The following is a 21,806-nucleotide window of genomic DNA, read 5'->3' on the forward strand; positions in this document are numbered from 1 at the left end:
TCATCCTAGTTACTTCGTTCAGGCCCTGAATGCCTATATCACCGGAACTCTTACTTAAATTGGAGAATTATCGTGAACTGTCATTCCAATAACTCGTTGTTGGTTTAATTTTCGATGTGTGAAATGAATTGCGATTTCTAAGTCAATCAAACCGTTCCCGCGTTTGACTCTATGCATATCACCCCCATGATACGGCAACAGATCATGCCATGTCATGTCATGCAAGAAGAAGCAAGTAAGTGTTCCAGATCGGAGAGTTCAAGTACCTGTTGTATTCCGCGAAACGGAGTTCAAAACCGTCCGACTAATCTGACTTTATTTTCCAAATTTATATTTCTCCTTCTCTTCAGTATTAAGGGCGTAGTACCTTCCCGAGAAGGGATGCAAGCTTTTAGCAAAGTTCACTTAGTCTTGTGATGTTTATTTTCATGTATTTGGCATCTTCGAACACCTAAATATCTGTTATGATTCCCTACCCTTCCTATAAAATCCGGAATGCTGCTGAAGATCCTTGCGCATGACAAAATGCAAATTTAACTTTTTGTGACAACTTTCTACCTTGTGACCATTTTTCGCAGCTGGTTTTCTTTGTTTTGGTTTCTTTTCGTTACACTTTCCAACATCTTAATTATTTTGGTTACTTACCCTTGGATAACTAACTCGCGCCGCTATCATTAGCCATTTACATTTTTTTGCAATAGGATGAAATCTTATCTACATATGCCCTTCGCACCGTTTCTGTTATGGTACAGAACCTATTCTCGAGTCACATGGAATAATAGGAGAAATGAAAATGAATCTCAGTTCGTCGCATTGCTGCCTAAAAATGAATACGTCCTGCGTTTTGTTCTATGAAAGGGTACATTTAGCTAGGCCATATTTAATAGCAGAGAAGTCCAAAGCTTGTTTTTAAGGTTTTGTGTGAAACAAAACCTTATTAGAATGGTGACGGTGTCTGTCTGTCCGTCTGTCCGTCTGTCTGTCTGTCTGTCTGTCTGTCTGTCTGTCTGTCTGTCTGTCTGTCTGTCTGTCACACCCGATTTATTCGGAAACGGCTAGACCGATTGTCACGAAAATTGGTGAGAGTATGTAATCTGGTGATCCCTTTACATGCAGTAAGTGGCGCCATCTTGCGTTAAGTTTAAGGGGGGGCTCTCCGTACATGTGAATGGAGGGTGCAAATTTTTTTTTCACAGAATGTAGCCAAGTAGGGTATCAAATGAAAGGTCTCAATTAGTACTTTTCGAATCTGGTTCAATATTTGATATTAGATGAAACATAGGGGAGTAAGGGTTGAAAATATGACCCACAAAAAGTGTAACAGGTCTCGTTCTCAGAACCTATCCAACCGAAAAATCTGGAAAAAATCACAGTGGTGCATCTCTACGAAATCTAGGCCTCAAAATATATCCGGTTTCGATATCTGCACAAATAAAGTTAATAATAGTATATTTCCACATTTTAGAAATTTACCCGGCACCCCCCCTTATGTTCATCCCAGAAATACAAAATTTGGCATGAGTGTAACGAAGAATATAATGCACAGTTTGGTCAAGTTTGAAGAAAATCCAACTATTATTAACAAAGTTATTGGGGGTGAAACTTTACAATTTTTTGTGAATTTCGTGCACTCTACAACCCGCATGACGTCATCATCACATATCAATTCGTCAATACCACAACGAAATGAATTCTTACGAATTGGGTCGCAGACAATTATTTTGTTTTAGTTTTTTAGTTATTTGTCAACCAGACATGTGTGTATGTAGGTATATAATATATGCGTGCTAATGAACTTTGCGGGTAGTGCCTAATTCAGATAGATATAAGACGTAAATCGGAAATATGGGTACGATAAATGTAGATACGTGCATATATGTGTACAGCAGGTAATAGGCAGTTTGTTTGTTTAGGGTGAGCGTGATATCTATGGCTCTAATATGTACGTATGTCTCGTAGTTTGGAAAAATATGAAGGATTATGTTGGATTTGTAGCTATATACGGACAGAGAAATGTGCGTCTCTTACATAAGATGAACACAAAACCTTTATACCCGAAGCGCGAGCTTCCGGTATTCCGACTTGTTTTTATCTTACTTGTTATTTTTGTTGTCCTTCTTTTTGTATTAGTTTCATTTATTTCCTGGCGGCTTTCTCCTTATCTTTATCCTTATCTTAAACTCGGCATGAAAAAATGAACGGAAATCTGGACAATAGCAAATTTATGTCAACAGAACTCCTTGCTAGCAATCTCAAACACCCCAAATAACAAGTCGGAATACCGGAAGCTCGCGCTTCGGGTATAAAGGTTTTGTGTTATGTAAGAGACGCACATTTCTCTGTCCGTATATAGCTACAAATCCAACATAATCCTTCATATTTTTCCAAACTACGAGACATACGTACATATTAGAGCCATAGATATCATGCTCACCCTAAACAAACAAACTGCCTATTACCTGCTGTACACATATATGCACATATCTAAATTTATCGTACCCATATTTCCGATTTACGTCTTATATCTATCTGCATTAGGCACTAGCCGCAAAGTTCATTAGCACGCATATATTATATACCTACATATACACATGTCTGGTTGACAAATAATTAAAAAACTAGAACAAAATAATTGTCTGCGACCCAATTCATAAAAATTCATTTCGTTGTGGTATTGACGAATTGATATGTGATGATGACGTCATGCGGGTTGTAGAGTGCACGAAATTCACAAAAAATTGTAAAGTTTCACCCCCAATAACTTTGTTAATAATAGTTGGATTTTCTTCAAACTTGACCAAACTGTGCATTATATTCTTCGTTACTCTCATGCCAAATTTTGTATTTCTGGGATGAACATAAGGGAGGGTGCCGGGTAAATTTCTAAAATGTGGAAATATACTATTATTAACTTTATTTGTGCAGATATCGGAACCGGATATATTTTGAGGCCTAGATTTCGTAGAGATGCACCACTGTGATTTTTTCCAGATTTTTCGGTTGGATAGGTTCTGAGAACGAGACCTGTTACACTTTTTGTGGGTCATATTTTCAACCCTGACTCCCCTATGTTTCATCTAATATCAAATATTGAACCAGATTCGAAAAGTACTAATTGAGACCTTTCATTTGATACCCTACTTGGCTACATTCTGTGAAAAAAAAATTTGCACCCTCCATTCACATGTACGGAGAGCCCCCCTTAAATTTAACGCAAGATGGCGCCACTTACTGCATGTAAAGGGATCACCAGATTACATACTCTCACCAATTTTCGTGACAATCGGTCTAGCCGTTTCCGAATAAATCGGGTGTGACAGACAGACAGACAGACAGACAGACAGACAGACAGACAGACAGACAGACAGACGGACAGACGGACAGACAGACACCGTCACCATTCTAATAAGGTTTTGTTTCACACAAAACCTTAAAAAGGGCTAGGGAGAATTAGATTCTTCTTGAATGGAATTTTAATATTTCAATCGAATTTCAATTATTCTCGTTAATTATGACGTCAGCATCTTATTTGTATGGCTTAGGATGCTGTTAATTAGCACGAAATCGATAAGTTTGAACTGCTATAACTTTGACACTAATAGTTGGATTTTCATGGAACTTGGCATGTGTATGCACGAGGCTGTCCTCTACGTCGGTGCAAAATTTAGTACACTTAGGATGAACTTAAGGGGAGTTTTTTAGTCTATTTCTAAAAGTTGATAATATACTATTAGTAAATTTTTTGAGCAGATACCGGAATGGGACATCTCTCGAAGATTAGATTTCACATAAGTGTTTTACAGAAAACCTTAAAAAGGGCTGCAGATAAATAGATTCTTCATAAATGTGACTTTAATATTCCACGCGAATGTCAATTATTCCGGGTAATTATGACGTCAGCATCTGATTTGCATGGCTTTGGAAACAGTAAACTCGCGCGAAATTGCTAAGTTTGAACTGCTATAACTTTGGCGTTAGTTGCCTGATTTCCATGAAATTTAGCACATATATACGAAATATTGTCCCCTATGCTGGTACAAAATTCGGAAGTCTTAGGATGAATTTAAGGGGGGTTTTTCAGTAAATTTCTAAAAAGTAGTAATATACTATTAGTAAGTTTATTTGAGCAGATATCGGAATGAGACATATTTTGAGGCCTAGATTTCATCTAGGCGCACCACCGCCATTTTTTTCGGATTTTTAGGTTGGGTAGTTTCCGAAAATGAGTCCTGTCTCACTTCAAATGCGTACATTTTGACTCCTTACTCACGCACTTTGCAATTTATGCCAAAACTAATGTCAGTTTCGGAAAGTACAAATCGAGACCTTTCATTTGATACCCTACACAACTATATCCGGTGAAAAAAAATTTTCAATCCCCCTTTTGCATGTATGGGGAGCCCTCCTTTAAACTCCACCTAAATTTATGCCACTCGCTGTATGCGTGGGATTCTATAGTTCCCATCTGTCCACCAAATTTCATTCGGATCGGTTTAGCCGTTTTGGAGAAAAATGCGTGTGACAGACAGACAGACAGACAGACAGACAGACAGACAGACAGACAGACATTGAATCGATTTTAATAAGGTTTTGTTTTACACAAAACCTTAAAAATGATTTTCACTATGAAAACTTCGAACTCAGAACAATCGCAACCAAACTTTCCCCTGCCCTGTGCTGTTAACTACATTACTACACCAATGTTATCATAATTACTTATTTATTTGTTTATTTGTTTAAAACAAATAGACAGAGTAAATTCCAATCACTTATTGCCTTCTGGGGGAAGAGGAAAGGAATCGATAACCTTATCCTGTGCCTAAAACTACTTAAAGAGGAGAAGTTAAAAGGACCAAGCTGTTGTGCATTGTAATCGGCAAAGCCTAGGAATCGGGGAATGGAAGTAGTGAGCTCTGCGAAGGGCACGTTGAAAATATCTGCGTTACGTATGTTATGTAAGACGCAGGACGGCAGGTGATGTCGTTAGAGGCGAAGCAGTCCATCAAATCCAAGGAAATTTAAAAAAATGTACAAAAATCCCGATAGGATCTACGCTGTTTTAGGATGGGCCGGTCAGAAAGCAGTTACGGGAGGTAGTCCACACCAGGGAAATTTTTCTTAAAGAAGAGGAAACGTGTGAATTTACGTTGTACATTTTCAAGGGCAAGACAATCACAGTTATGGACAGGTGACCAGATCATAGAGCAGTACTCAAGGGTATTTCTCACCAGGGGATTGAAGGGACCTAAGAAGGGTTAGATGGAGTCAAAATAAGAGGAGGAGCGAAGTACAAGGCTTGACAATTTTGCTGCTCGATTGGTGACTTCGAGGCAATGGGTGTCGAAGCGAACCCAAGAGTGAAATTTAGGCATGATAAAGAAAAGTCCGTTAAGAGAGTAGGAGAAGGAAGTGAGTGAGGATTTAAGCGAGTAGCACATATAGTGACACTTTCTGACGTTAAGCGTTAAATCATTAGCAGAGTACTAACGAACCAGAGTTTCTAGGTTAGATTGACGGGAAATACAGTCCATAAGCGGCGATATAGCGGAAAACAGTTAAGGTCGTCAGCATAGAGCAAACAGTGACAAGTTAGGAGAGGGGGAAGGTCGTTGATAAAATGTAAAAATAATAAAGGACCCAGAGTAGATCCCTGCGAGATGCCAAAAGGGGGAGGAGGATCGGGACGTGCAGCAAGATTGGTTGGAAAAGTAAGAGACAAAGCTTTAGAAAAGTTTTATAAAAGTAGTTCCTTTGTTTTACATAGTTCGTTTTAAGCAAAACTGTTAAAGGTAAGGTTTCCAGTTTAACTATAAATGTGCTTCGGACATAACATGTGTCTTTCTTCAGTGCTGGTTTTGTAATAAAAATTTTGTAATTGCAAAACCAGCACTGAAGAAGGACACATGTTGTGTCCGAAACACGTGTCGGCAATTCTTAAAAAAGCAATAAATCTATAGTTAAACTGGTAACTTTTCCTTTTAGTAGCTTTGCTTTAGCAAAGTTAGTGTATATGGTATGTTGAATTTAGACATTTGGCGACAAAGTTAGTAATGTTGAACAAGTTGGAGACAATGGACCTACGCTTAACAAACCCATGTTGCTCTTTCACTATGTGGTGGCCAAAGTCGGTGGACAACTAATCGCTGACATATCTTTGCAAGATTTTGGAACACGAGGAGAGGAGGGAAATGGGTTGGTAATTCTCGGGAAACGTACGATTGCCACCATTAGTCGTGGAAGGTCGTACCACAGTACCCATCGCAGTCTAAAAACTTGGAGCGAATAGATTCCGGCCCCTTGCAAATAGCACACAGAGAGCCATAAATCGACGAGGAAGTTGTCATAATAAATTTGAAAATGGGCCACGGGAAGCTAACGATGCAAAATGTTATACCGTGTAGTCACTATAGTCTATTATCGGCAGAATCAAATAGAATTGAAATTACACGCACTCAGCATAGATTCGACACCTTCAATGCAACTGATTGTCATGATTGCAATACATAGCATGAAGCAGTTGAATGATTAATAGGTGTAGGATAGGGGGCCCGGGTAGAACTTCCTTAAGTTTTAGACTAAGTGATCCAAAGAAATTACATACTACGATTAATTAGAAAGCTACTGAAAATCAATCACATTTTATAATTATGAATTCGGGAAAGTAGAAGGGGAAATGGGGAAAAACAATCACGAAAAGGATATTTTATCGGGATGATAGGAAGACGGTTACAATTTGATGGATTTTTTGGTCAATTCTGAGATAAGCCGATGAAACGAATCAATCGTCCGTGAGCCGCGAGAAAAGCGGACGCTACACGATCCAATATGTTTCGAGTACACCTCCTTTGTTCATCAAGAATGTTATAAATATGAAACAGTCGCATCACTGGATGTTAAAATCCCTGTTTTCATCCAAACCAGTTAGGAAAAAGATGGTCTGTCTTGGTGTAGGTTACCTCAATATCACCAACAATACCCAATCATTGCACAGAGTATTCTGTTATAGAGTATCTAAGTATAGCAAAATGCAAGAGGGCTGGAAAACACTTGAAAAGCTTTTCAATGTTTCTGTGATTCTTGAGCAAAAAATTGGTAAATAACATGATCTGAGCGAAAAGGAAGTGGCTACTTTCACGCGTTGAATGTTTTCATTCTACTTTATGTATCTGATAGTGCGGAACCGTAGTTCATCTTCTGTTTCCCACGTATAAATAAATGCCTGAAAATGTACATAGCAGAGCAAAGCACGTACCGCCTACCCATCAAACAAAACGCCACATCAATCAAAATGCTAATTCAATATAAATGCTCGATTCCGGCGCTGGAATATTGATAGGCGTAAATATGCAATGTTGGGTACTGAGAAAGGTATGACACGTTTTTTGCACTTCGCATCAAAGTCGCTTGAATTGACCGCGGCCAAATTACATAATTGACATCTCGGAGACCTTCAGTGAAAGTGGGCGTCACGTAAGAGCAGATAATGCCAACTCTGGCCCAAAACTAAATGCTTTGTTTAAATTAAAGAATAATTTAATGGAGCTATTGAACAGTGTTAACTATACACTTCAATGAATTTGAATTTTGACGCGTTGGAATTTCCCTGCTTTGTTGCTTTAACCCTTTCATTCGCTGATTTAAATAGATGCGTTTCACCAGTAATATTTGTATAATCTCGCTGCTCTGCAGTCTGCTTCAATAGGATGTAATATTACTAAATGTGAATTAAGAATGTTGAATGCAAATTAAGTGGAATTTTATTCAAAATTCAATTTGAGGTAGAAAGAAACCATCGGGGAAAGTTTACTAAATTTACGAAGGGTTAACCACCAGCTGAAGTAATATGAAACCCAATTGAAATGCTGGGTGGTTACGCCAAAAAAGTAATTCAAACGTGAGAATAAATTTGCATAAGGAATTACTAGCGAATCGTACGTGTGAGTAAATACTAAAATTATTAGGAATCCGTGTTAGGACGGCTCCATCGACATCTCCGCGATAAATTTAACTTTTAACTGGGTTACGATAATGGGTTTAGTAAATTCTCTGATTTAATGAAGTGGACAGTGGTATCCACCTGGAAAATGATTTAAAAATATGTTAATGAATGTTTATAAGAGAAAAGGAAGAATTATGCAAGTCATTTAGAATAGGAAAAAATATCGGTTCAAGGTGCATTGACCATGTGGGAGTTGCGCAATGATGGTGAGTTTGGGTTATTTGCTTCCACTTACTCTCACTTTTTTGGAGAGTTGACTGGCCTTGAATGTGGCTGCAACCGCGGGAAACCCACGCATGATTGCAATTGCTTACTTTTTATTTGAAAAAGATAAGTAAATGAAGTGAAGAAGTGAAAGAAGGTAAATATCGGTTTATATTGCAAATATGTTTGCAGATTGCTGCTTAGTTAAAGAAATGATTACACATTGATTTTTATTTGACGTGATTGATGTTCGACGGATGACGCAGTAATAATAATAGTTTATTAGGTCATATTATTGAAATTCCATTTCAAGGTTTTAGCTTATTTCCTAGTGGTTTAATAAAATATAAAATATTTACCAATTACCAACCCAATAATTTTTTTTTTACTTTTCGTATACGCCGCTTTTAGTCTCCTTAGTTAAACGGTTAATTCCTTATAGTAAGCAAGGTTTCCTCGGCTTGCTGACCGGCGTAGTTTTTCTGTTTCTTTTTGAAATTGTCAATTCAACAGGTTTTCAAACTCGACCCTCTTCTACTATGTTTCCTACAATTCCCTACCTACTAAAGCATCCAAGAATCAGGATCGTTCTTTCAAAATTTTCGGAAGCTACATATGCGTAACATATCTACCGATGGCATTACTTCGTAGATTTGTAAAGGTAAGGTCTGTTAAATTATAATATTCTTCCCTACCTTCTTTTCTGATAATGCCACTTTTACAGTCACATTGTCGATTCGTTCAGGATCCGGTGCTGATTCATCTTGAATTTGATTTTCGCGAAATCTCATTTTGAGACTACCTAAACATTTTCATGGCAGCTAGAACATTGAATTACTTCCAAAAGTCCTTCATAGGAAGCTCCTTGTTTTGTTTCATAGCTCCATGTAGATGTGCAAGCGATCTATTCATGTAGTACGCTTCAAAAGTTCTAATGACTCCCAGGTCCATCGATTAAAATAACCTGGTTTCGATAAGTGGCAAAATAAATCCCTTTGGTTTCAAAGCACGGCAAATCAACTGCAATGACTTAGTGGTTTCAGCGATGCTCAAAAAACTATCCTAGTCGGTCGGTCTAGAGGTTAGAGTTATTCCAAGAAACTAAAACAAGTCGGGAAACCGGAAGCTTGACGCTTCAGGTATAAAAGGTTTTGTGTTTCCCTATAGTACCGATCAATACCTTTCATTTGTTTTACACAAAACCTTAAAAATGGCGAAATTGACTGCCCGCAAATACTGAAGCTTCTCTGAAATATCCCGCAAACACACGCTTTCAAGTTTCTGTATTAGCAACGATCGGGAATATGAGGTGGTCATTTTGGACAGTTAAGTCCCTCATGATATTTTATAAAAATTCTTATGACTTTTAGTCGACACGTAAGGCTGCGCCAGATATGACTCGAATTTATTGGAAGCACACGAGAAGTTAGGTCGCTGCTAGCTGGGCGCTGCAGGTATGGACGGATTTGTTTGTTTGTTTTTCAAGTATATTTGAATGCACAACTATCCGATTTGTACATAGTCCGTAATGTATATGTGTATTTAGCATGTCAAACTATTCATTTTAGTGTAATTCTGATATTTATTGTTTTGGGTTCCTGTAAATTTACACGAGAACAATAATTTTCAGCTACTATAGCTTTATCAGTAATAGTAGGATTTCGATCAAACATAGCGATATCATGGTCCACACTGTGGTCTATACTACTATAAATTTTTAAAACTCGGATAAACTTAAGCGGGATGTGTAGTCAATTTTCCAAAAACATAGTAATATACTATTATTAATTTAATTTGAGTTGATATCGGTATGGAGAGTATTTTGAGCCTTGTCACATACAGGCAGTTTCATGCTTTCTTTTCAAATTTTCGGTGCGTTAAAGAAATTATCAATTTCGACCCCGCGTACTGCTCGCCTTTTCAACAAATGTCAGAACTAATACTGGCTTTGGAAAGTGATAATTGAGACCTTTCATTTGATACTCAACATGACTATACTTGGTGGAAACAAATTTTACATCGCCCTTTTGTATGTATGAGGAATCCCTTAAACTCAGTGAAAAAAGAATGAACTTATTGCATGTTGGAGCGTAGAGTTTCCACCTTCTCACCAATTTTCGTGTCAATCCGCTTAGCCATTTCTGAAAAATGCGTGTAGCAGACAGACATTGAACTGATTTTAATAAAGTTTTATTTTACAAAAAAAGGCAAAGGACTTGCCTGCAACAAGGATGATGCCGAATATACAAAGGACACAATATCCTTCTGCTTCCGCTGGTCAATTTAACGTTGTTTTTTCCCCCTATTACTACTATATATCGTCTGTTTTACGATGGTTTGGTACTATGTCAGATTTTGCTGAACTATCCAATTTTTCCCATTTTGGAATCTCCAAATTTGTTATGTTGGGTATCGGAATAAGTTTCTGCCATCGTAAAAGAAGTGTCGCTCTTGATACTATTTTTATGTTTGCTCTAGGACTATATTTGTCATTTGAAGGCACCAAAAGAATTCGAAGATACTCATCTACGAGAATTATTGGATGAAACGCATGTCAACCCTGCACAGGACAATAGCTTGAGAACCCCTCATTTGTCCAAATATTTGCACGCAATGGGAATGGTCCCATTAGGCATCGTCACTGGCGATGACAAATAGATCTTTTATGATAATCCTAAGCGCCAAAAAAGTTGGGGGTTGCCAGGTGAACCAGATCCATCGACGCAAACAAAAATATTATTTCTTCGAAGGTGATGTCGTGCATCTGTATTACGATCTCCTTAAACCATCTGAGACAATCATTGGTGATCATTACTGACTGCAGCTAATGCGTTTAAATTGAGCTCTCAAAGAAAAACGGCCGGAATGGGACGGTAGAGATGATAAACTCATTTTGCTGCTTGAGAACGCCAGGCCACACGTTGCTATGTTAAATTGGTCCAGAAATATTTATTGTAGAAGGAGTGGATTAGGAAATCTTTGCCGAACCCGTCGTATTCTCTAGACATTGGATCTTCGGATTACCATATATTCCAATCAATGTAGTCATCCCTTACTGGAGAGCGGTTCATGTCATACGAAAGCATCGCAAACAGCTACGATGAATGGATCGGGTCGTAAGAACCCGATTTTTTCGCCGGAAAAATCCATATGCTACCTGAAAGATGAGATAAAGTTGTCGCTTCGAATGACGAATACTTTAAATAATACTGTAGTATGTAATATTTCATTGTTTAAATAAACCTTAACTTAGGCTGAAAAGGGGCAGAAACTTATTGCAATTCCCAATACCCAACACTGTTTTCGCAGCAAAAAATGCATACAAAATGTTTTACATAAGCCCGAGTCAAACACTATGAATGCATTGGTTATTATACAGCATGGCAAGTACATGGCTAGTTGAAAATTGTCCTATTATAATTAAAAAAAAAATATTTAAATAGGTTTTACGCTTTCGAGAAATTTAAAAAGAGAGAGAGAGAAATGAGAGATTTGTAAATTAATGTTTCAAAACACGATAATATTTTTGGTGTAACATGATGTCGGGATGAGAAGTAGGAATTTGAAAAGATGATAATTGAGGTGCTAAAGGATACTAAATAGTAGTAGTACACATCTTTGGATTTATTTTTAAAGACTCTTGGATGTCCGGAGAGATAAAGTGAGAGAGGCACAAACAGTACAAACATTAACTATCACTGCCAATCTATCTTTAATAATAATAATAATAATCGTTGGCGCAACAATCCATATTGGATCAGGGCCTTGAAGTGTGTTAGAGCACTTCATTCAAGACCGTAACGGTACACTAGGAGACAATGTGGTCAGCATTGCGCTCGAATCTATCTTTGCCGGCTTTAAAACCTGAGAAAGTTTCCTCTGCACGTGCGATAAAAGCTTGCAAAGATAATGACTTTTGTTATTTAAGACGTAGGCAGAATAGTCCGAGTCGCACAAAGCCGCGTCTACACGTTAAATATCCTCACTGGTAAAACAGAGGATCTTGCAAGAACTCTTCGTAAGAGATATCGACATCTGAGCTCAGTAAAAGATTCGAGATCTAAATGCTGCGACATGGAACTACAATGCCGTATGTGAGGGTTTCCGCGATGTCAGTAAAGAAGTCGAACTATCTGATGGCCTGTTGATGAATCATACTATCTCAGCTGACCACAGCATCCATTTCTTTACCACACCACAGACAGGTCATTTCGATGGCGAGAAAGACACCTTCTGGAAATCGCCCAAAGCAGAGACATGTGATGTGTCTGCTAATGGTTCTATCGTCATTATGGGTGATTTCAATAGTGATGTCGACGGAAGATAAATGGCAACCGATGACGTAGCGGCAAAGCCTTTGACACATGCAATGAAGGAAGTTATTTTGGCAAAGATTTTGCCGAAACAACATTTTATATCACTGCTTCTATATTCCATTGTGGGAAAAGTAAAACATCACGATACCAACATTTTTTCACCATCATCAATAGCAAAGCCTTCTCTTTGAGACCATCGATTTCCACACTGTATTTTCAATACAGTTAAAGCAACATGAAGGGCACACATCGTCAGTTAAATGATGGCGATTTGATGAGCAAAGATTTAAGATGATTTCACTTACGCGACTCCTTATGAAACTCTTGGGGTCACCCAGTTTGGTAAGCAATGCATCAACTGACACACTTTCCTTGTGAATGACGATGTATAAATGAATGTCTGTCAAAAGGAACACCACTATTATAAGTTTCTCGTCGATAAACACAGGATATTGAACACTTTTGTAGCATCAATGACAAAAAAAAACCTTGCATTCTGCCCGAAGAGCCGCGTGGAACAGATGGCGGGGATATATTAAGCAGATTGCGAATTCAGAATTTATACATCCACCACTTCCGCAAGCACTAGAGCAATTTCGCCTGTCGGCGGCACTGAAGTCGAAAAAGCAATCAAACGAATGAAATCGGAAGAGGCCATAGGACCTAGCGACATTGCAGATGAGCTCTGGAATGCAGAGTTGGAACCCAGTGTGTTTCTCAATCGTGTAATTGAGGAAGGTAGAATACCACCTGATTGGCAACAAACACCAACCGTTTCAATACGGGTAAAAAAAAGCAATTTCGTGGGATGTACAAATAACCATCGTAATGGTCTGATTATTAATCTGTATTATGAAGATTTTTGGACAGATTTTTGATAATCCCCTTCACAACATCCTTAAAATCCAAGGCTTGTCAAGAACTACCAAACTACCGACGCAATGCATGCTATTCATGGACAAACAGAGTAAGAAGCTTCCTACATTGCGTTCCTATATTTGGAGAAAGCCATACGAACTCAACTAAAGTTCATTACAGCAACGTCTAAAGCCAGGGCGACTCGTGCGCTGAGTTAAATTGCTCTACCAGCATTCAAAGTGTCAAGTTCGAAACGCGGCAGGTATATTAAAACTGCATCGTGTCTCTGTCGGTACTTCAAGGAAGTAAAAAAATGTCTCCTCACCGCCTCTTGGTGTTCTTGATGGTGACACAGTCACACGGAACATCTAATGTCCAATGTCCAATACACCGCTTTACGCAGATTATGTTTTTCTACAGTTTAACATGCACGGTCTCTGACTGAATCTGAATAAAACAAAGTTTCTGGCGACTGAGTGGCAGTCACCTATCCAGAGCTGCGCGATTCAAGTATTTGAGAACATGTTCACAGCCAAAGATGTTCTACGCAGTGCATACTGCACTATGAAATCAATTCATGCAATAGCGCGGATCTAACATCAATCAATCGAAAATCTAGGTTCGTTTTTTCACTCTATCACCCTTTATGAGTCTGATTACCTGCCAGCCACCATTCAACCCAGATAAGCCGACCCTACTACTGCACGGGACAATAGCTTGAGAAAAAGAAGAAACTGATGAGGGGATGAGGATGAGGAATAGGCGGCCTCCAGTAATCTTTTTAATCGTAAGTTCTTAAAATGAATAGGATTTTATTGGCAGCCGATTGGACACAAAGCCCCACCCTTTTGCATGGTCTGGAACGTTAGCTTGTCCAAGAGGCCCAAAAAGATGAAAATCTCATGGTGATATGTTGGGGATGGTCAAGTTGGCCCCATCCCTTTTGATTTGATTTTGTGAGGCTTAGACTTATAGTATGGGAATGGGTGCTGTCGTCTTAAATCGTGTGATCCAATCTTCTAAAACGGCACATAAGCTTTCCCTTACGCATAGTAATAAGGGGCATCTTATGTGGCGCCTTTGGCTCAATACACTGATTGTTTGACAGCTGCGATGACTTATTCCATCATTTATAACTTATCTACATGTCTGCCTTCTTCAAAAGTTCGATTCTTATTTTCTGACACTGATTCGAAGATATGATCGTCATCCCCTTGAACAGTGATCTTAATTTTCAAGTACATCACATCTGAGTTCTTTTGTTTTTTTCAGAAGCGGACGAATTTTCTATTATTTATCGGGATCTTTGCAGGAAACCGTCCTCTTAGTAAAGAACGAATCTCCGATATTTTTTTTAAGATCATGCTGCCCAAGTGTCTTTTAGAAAAATCTAAATGTGTTTGTTTATCGTCAGGATCGAATTATAATACTTCTCGTTGCCTCTTACTCTGGCCCAACTTATAATCCTCTCTATTGACTTCAATAAAATGAAGGGGTAATAACGGGTTTGACCCTTGCTCTTGCCATTTATTGCTAATTCAAGCCGAAAAGAATGGTTTGAAAAAAGTAAGAATATTTTATCGATTTAAATCGTCCATTGGTTCTTAGTTTTTGTCCAATCTTTGTTAACATTACGGTATCTATCTGCGTAACAATTGTACAAATTTTATATTGACTTTGTCTAAACTTAGAAGAAACAATTGGAATTTATATTTTGCAAGTTAATATGCGAATTCTGCCAAGTAAATATTTTCCAATTCCGGGTACAATGAGTGAATGGAATTTGGAATATTGATAATGGGTTGCCAATAGATGAAGTACTACGAGGTTGTGTTGAGAATACGAGAATATGCATTTTAATTCTAGGTGGTTGCTGTTTTGTTATTTGAAAATTAGGTTGCCTGTGTAGTAAGATATGGACCCAAAATAGAGACAACTTTGTAAAGATTAAACAGATCCGTTTGGGAATGTAGCGGTCCCTTATTATTCGCACTAATAAAATCTTAAATTTATCCAGATTATATTTTACAATAACCTATTTCTTTCCAATAGGAACATGCATGTACCCATAAACAAGCTGCAATTTAGAAACTCAAAATTGGGACAGTTTCCAACAAGCAAAATTGTCATAAATCTTTAAGCGAGGGGGCGGCCCCAAGAGTGTCTAGATTAAATCAACATTTTCAATCCATCTATATGAAAATGTCCAAGGCTACCGTGTTTTCCTGGGTATTAAATAATTCAAATATTATTTTTAGTAGGTTTTCCCGTGTCCACTTTCTTTGTAACTGATAAACATGTAGAGGATTGGCAGTAATTTATAAAGCGTAAAATTTATCTCGAGTATAAATCTTTGTTGCGCAAATGGTTTATGAAACGCCGGGAAAATTATTATAATGGGACGACGTACATAGATTTCGATCGTGTATGGATTTCTGCTCATTGTACAGTTTCGCACTTGCTAGCTCTTCAAGGCGCCCCATTGCTCGAAGTTTTACAAGTCGGAGTCTGTAGATACTTCGTTTACCCGGTAGTACTTAACAAGCTAATGTAACAAAAATTTAATTAATGGGGCACATATTCACATTCTCTGGAAATCCAGAATCCATAATCATCTTCTGCCGCCCACCTACTAAGTGTCCTAATTAAATGCTAAGCGGCACTGCCGTTTGAATCTCTAAAAGTCGGCGTGTCGATGACGAGTAGATTTGGACTGGATTTTTTTAAAATCACCGTCTGGTTTCAAATAGACAGAGTGGCATCTACCGCCGGAAGACATTGAGCTCCATATTTTTAGTAATATTAATTTTTAGCAATCTCATGGAAACTAATATCCAAGCCTTAAAATCAATTTATCCAATCAATGCGCACAACAAACTACCAAAAATTAAAACTGCGCATCCAAAAACTAAATGAAAATCCGGGAGGAATTCAAAAAGCATTTCATGAAAATAGCCCAAAGGTTTCTTCACCTCATCAGGAAGAGTGCCACGAACAGCTGACCGAATTTCTCGCTTGCGTTTAGGCGAGCCATTGACCGTGTAATTGATGATCGATTACATCTAATTTGGCGATTAGATATACGCAAGCGAAAGATGGCCCCGAGACGTTAATGGTGAAATATAATTAGATTTCGGGAAAAATTTCCGATCTAGAACAGAAATTAGAACATGTCAGGCTGAATCGCCACAGTTAGCTGCAATTTGGGGAAGTAATTGGGAAAAAATATTGCAAATAGGATGATTGGTGGAGTTATTGAAATACATTGAACTTGGAAGGTCAATGAGCTCATTCACGATTTTAAATAGAATGAAAACCATATAAAGTATATCTCATAATAAACTTTGCCAAAAATTTTTCGTTTACTCCAATTGAACCTCTATTTTTAAAATACCTAAAATATTATGTTTCTGATCCATATTTTTTTCTATTTAGTTTCAGTGTACCACTCCCACCGACACTTCCTACGAACGGTTCACTTCCAGCTAGACGAATCCAAACACAGGCGCCACCTTCAGAGCCACCAGCATGCGTCCAGAATGCTATGATGACAAAGGACAAGAAGCCTTTCACCTACACGCCAGGTGGCATTGATCTCTCCCAGATTAAATCGCCTCGTATGGCAAAACGAATAGCTCGAAATGCACAATATGAAGGTGTAACCAATACACCAAAACAATCCCCTCTGGCACAAGATCAACAGAATAGTATGGGGGTAGGTGCTCCACCACCAGCTTCGGCAATGGGTGTACCCGTGCAGGTATTCCCAACAGGTCCCCCACCACCGCCACCAGCACCAGCAAAATCCAATTCCTCTTCCAATGCACCACCACCACCACCACCTATGTCGCAACTAACTGCACAGTCCAATGGTCGTGATGCAAGAAAATCACCTACACCACAGAATTTCGAACCGCCACCATTGGGCTGTCGGCCAGAAATCAAAATTCCTCCAAATCCTATGGCTAGTCTCAGAAAGGTTCCGAAAGTTGAACCTAAGAACGATTTCTGGATAGAAGAATATCGTAAAGAAAGATCAAAGAGTCCGTTACCTGGCGAAGGCAATCAGCAAGGTGACTTAGATTGTGGTCTTTTTTTTGTTTTTGTATCCTAATGTGTGTGTGTTTGCCCCATTTCTTTTTTTATAGAAGAAAGTGCTAACCAACAAGTCCGCCCAGAAATAGCTCCCAGTGTGTCCAGTCCTCCAACTAAACCAGCAAAGAATGAAGAGGATGAATCTGATCCTCACAAAGATCCTAACCGTATTGCTTTCCAACAGCAACGACAACAATATCAACCACCACAACAGCACCAGCCAGCGCCGCAACCGCAACAATATCAAGCGCCACCACAATCGCAACAATATCAACCATCACCCCAGCCACAGTTCCAATCGTACCGTCCAAATCAACCAAGCCCACAACAACAATCTCAAGAGCCATCGTACCCACCCCATATGGATCCCAACCGCATTGCTTTTCAACAACAGCGCCAACAGCAACCATCAGAAATGGCCCCAGTCCGTACCCCTGCGGGACCCTATCAACAGCAACAACGTCAACAACCATCGACCACTACACCAGTCAGTCCGCGAGTTGATAGTCCTTTCCGTTCCCAGGATCATCCAAGTTTGCAACGTCCCCTGAGCCCAATAAAAACGCAAAGCTCACCACAGCAAACACCACAATCGCCGTACTATGTGAGACAATCGCAGCAGCAACCCCAATCGCCGTACCAGCAGCAACCCCAATCGCCATACCAACAACAACAGCAGCCGCGTCAAAACGTTACAAGCCCTCCACCGCAACAAAAACCGGTAAGTTTGGGGTTTAGAAGATTTGAAGTATATAGATAGTCCATCTGCTGTTCAGCTTCCACACTATTTATTATCTCTAGGCTAGTATAAATATTGTGTTATCTTCTCCTGCAGAATTTAGGTTAGGTTTTGAAGCATTGGGGAGCTACAACTTTAAAAACTCATAAAATGGACTCCAATTTTTTATGAGAGAATATGAATTGGTCTTAAGTCCATGGGGGTTATTTGATAGCGAAATGCACTAATATTACGGAACAACTAGCTCCCACGTTTTAATGCAAAGTTCACAGGTTTTAGGCAAATAGCCTCGCAGGGCAGAGGCAACTCTTCGGAGGCCACTATTTCTGTGTTCTGCCCAGTCGGAGCAAATATCAACTGTAGTCGCTTTCGGTCACTCTATTTTTCCCTCTCCAATGTTACCAAACAGTTAGCAATGTTCGGGTCTTTGGGAGGTCCCTTCATCTGATGCAAAAGGAACCCGGACAGGTGCAAATGAAATCAAGGATTATCTCCCCACCCATTCAGATCCTCTCTATTGGGTGTTTTAAAGAGTTGTGTCCTCCTGAAGCCTACTAGACTTTTTCGTGTTAAGAACCAAAAAAAGTACTCCCCTAAAAGCTTTGAGTCCCTTCATAGAGATCTTCACTTGCCAGCAGGTATTCAGACTTTCTTATAACTTCACCCTTTAGGATAGCCGTGATAGGAAACAATTTGACATCAAATGCTGGGCCGATACTGTGGAACTAGGACCATCACGAATCAGTCTGTTAGCCTCAGCGTTATCAACAACGCTTGAGCCATGCTCATACGAAATACGCTTCGTCCACCCGACTGAGTTTAGTTCTAATTTTTTTACGCAGATAATGCTTCTTAATAGTGGGAATCCAATCGAATGGTATGACATTGTCAATTCGGTCATATACATTTTTTGGTTGCCATCTCCGCCCGAAATGTGATCGTCATTTTACCGAGGGTCCCGTGCAATTCGATAATCAAGTTCTCTGGAACGATTTGAGCCCCGCCCTTGACTTTTGCTGACAGATTTTTGAGTAAACATAATACATACATAACTGTGTAAGCCTATATGCGTCATTAGTTGCTTCTCGTTTCATGGCCAAATGAATAATTCAATGGGATTGACTTGGGGTAGCCTAGAGCCGCGGGCGTTCTCGTTTTCATCCTCTAAGAATTTTTGTAATATTTAAAAGAAACAGAATATACTGCGCATAGACGATGATGTAATTTATTGTTGAGGAGCGTGCACACATTTTGAGAAACGATCATAGTTGGTTCACGACAGGCAAAATTTGTAGCCGTAAGTCCTCGTTGAAGGCGTGACAAATTTCTATTTCTGTACGTCGCCTTTTACGATAACCAGCGAATACTTCGCGTTGAGAGAGCAGAAATATACATTTCTGGAAACTTCAATGGTTTCAGGTCTAGCTATGTTTCGTAGAATGACCTGCTTCTGTATAGTGGAAATCTATAACTTTTTCTTTGTGTACTTCTGAAGTGGCCCTAAAGGTTTGCACCGTAGTAGGCCATTGTATTGATGATACTCTTGTAAATTCGAGTGCATGATGATGAAACTTCTGATGCCTGGTGCATTCGTAGGCGTAGCATTCACAGAGAAAGCGCCCCGTGGATTCCGCTTCCTTTCTGCAGGATGCGCACATATCATCTTGTAACGGTTTCATTAAAAGCAGATGTATTGCTAATGAGTTCAATATTTCAGTGAATCCTCCTGCTGTTCAGAAGAACACACTTTTGTAGTATCTGGGTTTTGCTCTGCCAGGAAGAGTTTGGTTTAGTTTAGTTTGACTTGCCTAACGGCACTTTAAGGGAATCCCAAATTTTGTTAGCAGCATTTCTCATGCAGTCCACTATGTCATGAAGGGTATTAAAGTGGACCCTGGCTATTCGAAAACAACATGGCACCATTCGCAATTTACAGAAAATCCGTTCAAAAGCAGCATGGCATTGGGGAAAGATATCCCGACATGCATTGGTGGACAAGTTAACTAAAGCAGAATATTGTGGGTACTGAGCGAGCGATTGATGCGAGTTTCATAGCCGCCCGGCCAAAAGAAAATCGGTCATTTCTGGAATTATATGAGAAAATAGCCTACCTCTTTCACAGAAGCTATAAAAATCTGGTGTTCAATTCTGTGCTCTACCTCCCGAAACGGTAAACCTTAACCTGGCTGAACATCTATATATATACCTGAGCAAGAGGCCCATATCCTCACAAAATGATTTGCGGAAAGCATTGTGTGTATTTTCCTCGTTGCTTTAGAGCCGCAATTGCACACATACACATATTAAAATTGAAGTCGAAGTACGAATTTGGTTGATTCAAGGTTTTGTTTGCAAAACAAAGGGGGTGTAAACATTTTTCACCGAATACACTCAAATATACTCAAGAAGAAGCAAACAAAACCTTTCATACCTGAATCTCCCAGCTTCCGGTTTCCCGACTTGTTAGTTCATTATCATCATCAACGGCGCAACAACCGGTATCCGGTCTAAGCCTGCCTTAATAAGGAACTCCAGACATCCCGGTTTTGCGCCGAGGTCCATCAATTCGATATCCCTAAAAGCTGTCTCGCGTCCTGACCCACGCCATCCTCTTCGGAGGATTCTTCTCTCGAACGCGGCCAAGAGTTCACAATTTTTCTTGCTAAGAACCCAAGTTTCCGAGGAATACATGAGAACTGGTAAGATCATAGTCTTGTACAGTAAGAGCTTTGACCCTATGGTGAGACGTTTCGAGCGGAACAGTCTTTGTAAGCTGAAATAGGCTCTGTTGGCTGACAACAACCGTGCGCGGATTTCATCATCGTAGTTGTTATCGGTTGTGATTTTCGACCCTAGATAGGAGAAATTGTCAACGGTCTCAAAGTTGTATTCTCCTATCCTTATTCGTTCGTGTTTGTGTTTGACCAGTGCGGTTTGATGTTGTTGGTTGATTCGTCTTCGGTACTGACGTTGCCACCATATATTTTGTCTTGCCTTCATTGATGTGCAGCCCAAGATCTCGCATCAATCACCGCCTGCTCGATCTGGATGAAGGCAGTTTGTACATCTCGGGTGGTTCTTCCCCGTTGCTGATGTCGAATGGTCTTGAGAGTGATCCTGCTGCTTTTATCTGGCCTCGCACATTGGTCAGGGTCAGCCTAGTCAGTCTTATTAATTTCGTCGGAATACCGAATTCTCTCATGGCCGTGTACAGTTTTACCCTGGCTATGCTATCATAGGCGGCTTTAAAGTCGATGAACATTTTGTCGCGGAAATCAAACTTTTGTAATAAATCCAAACATTAAACTTTATTAAAACCAATGTGGCAATAACTTGAAATTCACACGACAAATTTAATTTATTTGACTTTAGCACAGTACTTGTTCGCTCCTTGAAATGCGTGTGTACGCCGCCGCGGTTGGAAACAGAAGAGACCGACTTATTTCCATGCGGTCCTTACTGTCCCAACAACGGCATTTTTCCACCGCTAATTCTCCACTCCCCCGGTGCGTTCAGAAAATGAGAGAGTGGAGAGTTCCGCGCCATCTACCCGTCCGCATCCGCAACATTCGAAATAAATTTCGAATGCTGCAGA

At 39.4% G+C, this 21,806-nt stretch overlaps 1 protein-coding gene across 6 annotated transcripts in view; it reads left to right on the top strand.

The window, feature by feature from the left end:
- Positions 1-21,806, top strand: part of LOC119652564 — a 149,364-nt gene that overhangs the window by 87,397 nt on the left and 40,161 nt on the right. For 5 of the 6 annotated variants that reach the window (XM_038056776.1, XM_038056772.1, XM_038056775.1 and 2 more), the window contains exons 2-3: positions 16,813-17,450; positions 17,526-18,193. In XM_038056776.1, the coding sequence (XP_037912704.1) occupies positions 16,813-17,450; positions 17,526-18,193 (1,306 nt within the window). The remainder of the gene's footprint in view (positions 1-16,812; positions 17,451-17,525; positions 18,194-21,806) is intronic. The other variant, XM_038056777.1, reaches the window with a different exon arrangement.

This window comes from Hermetia illucens, chromosome 3 (assembly GCF_905115235.1).
Source record: "Hermetia illucens chromosome 3, iHerIll2.2.curated.20191125, whole genome shotgun sequence".
Lineage (NCBI taxonomy): Eukaryota > Metazoa > Arthropoda > Insecta > Diptera > Stratiomyidae > Hermetia > Hermetia illucens.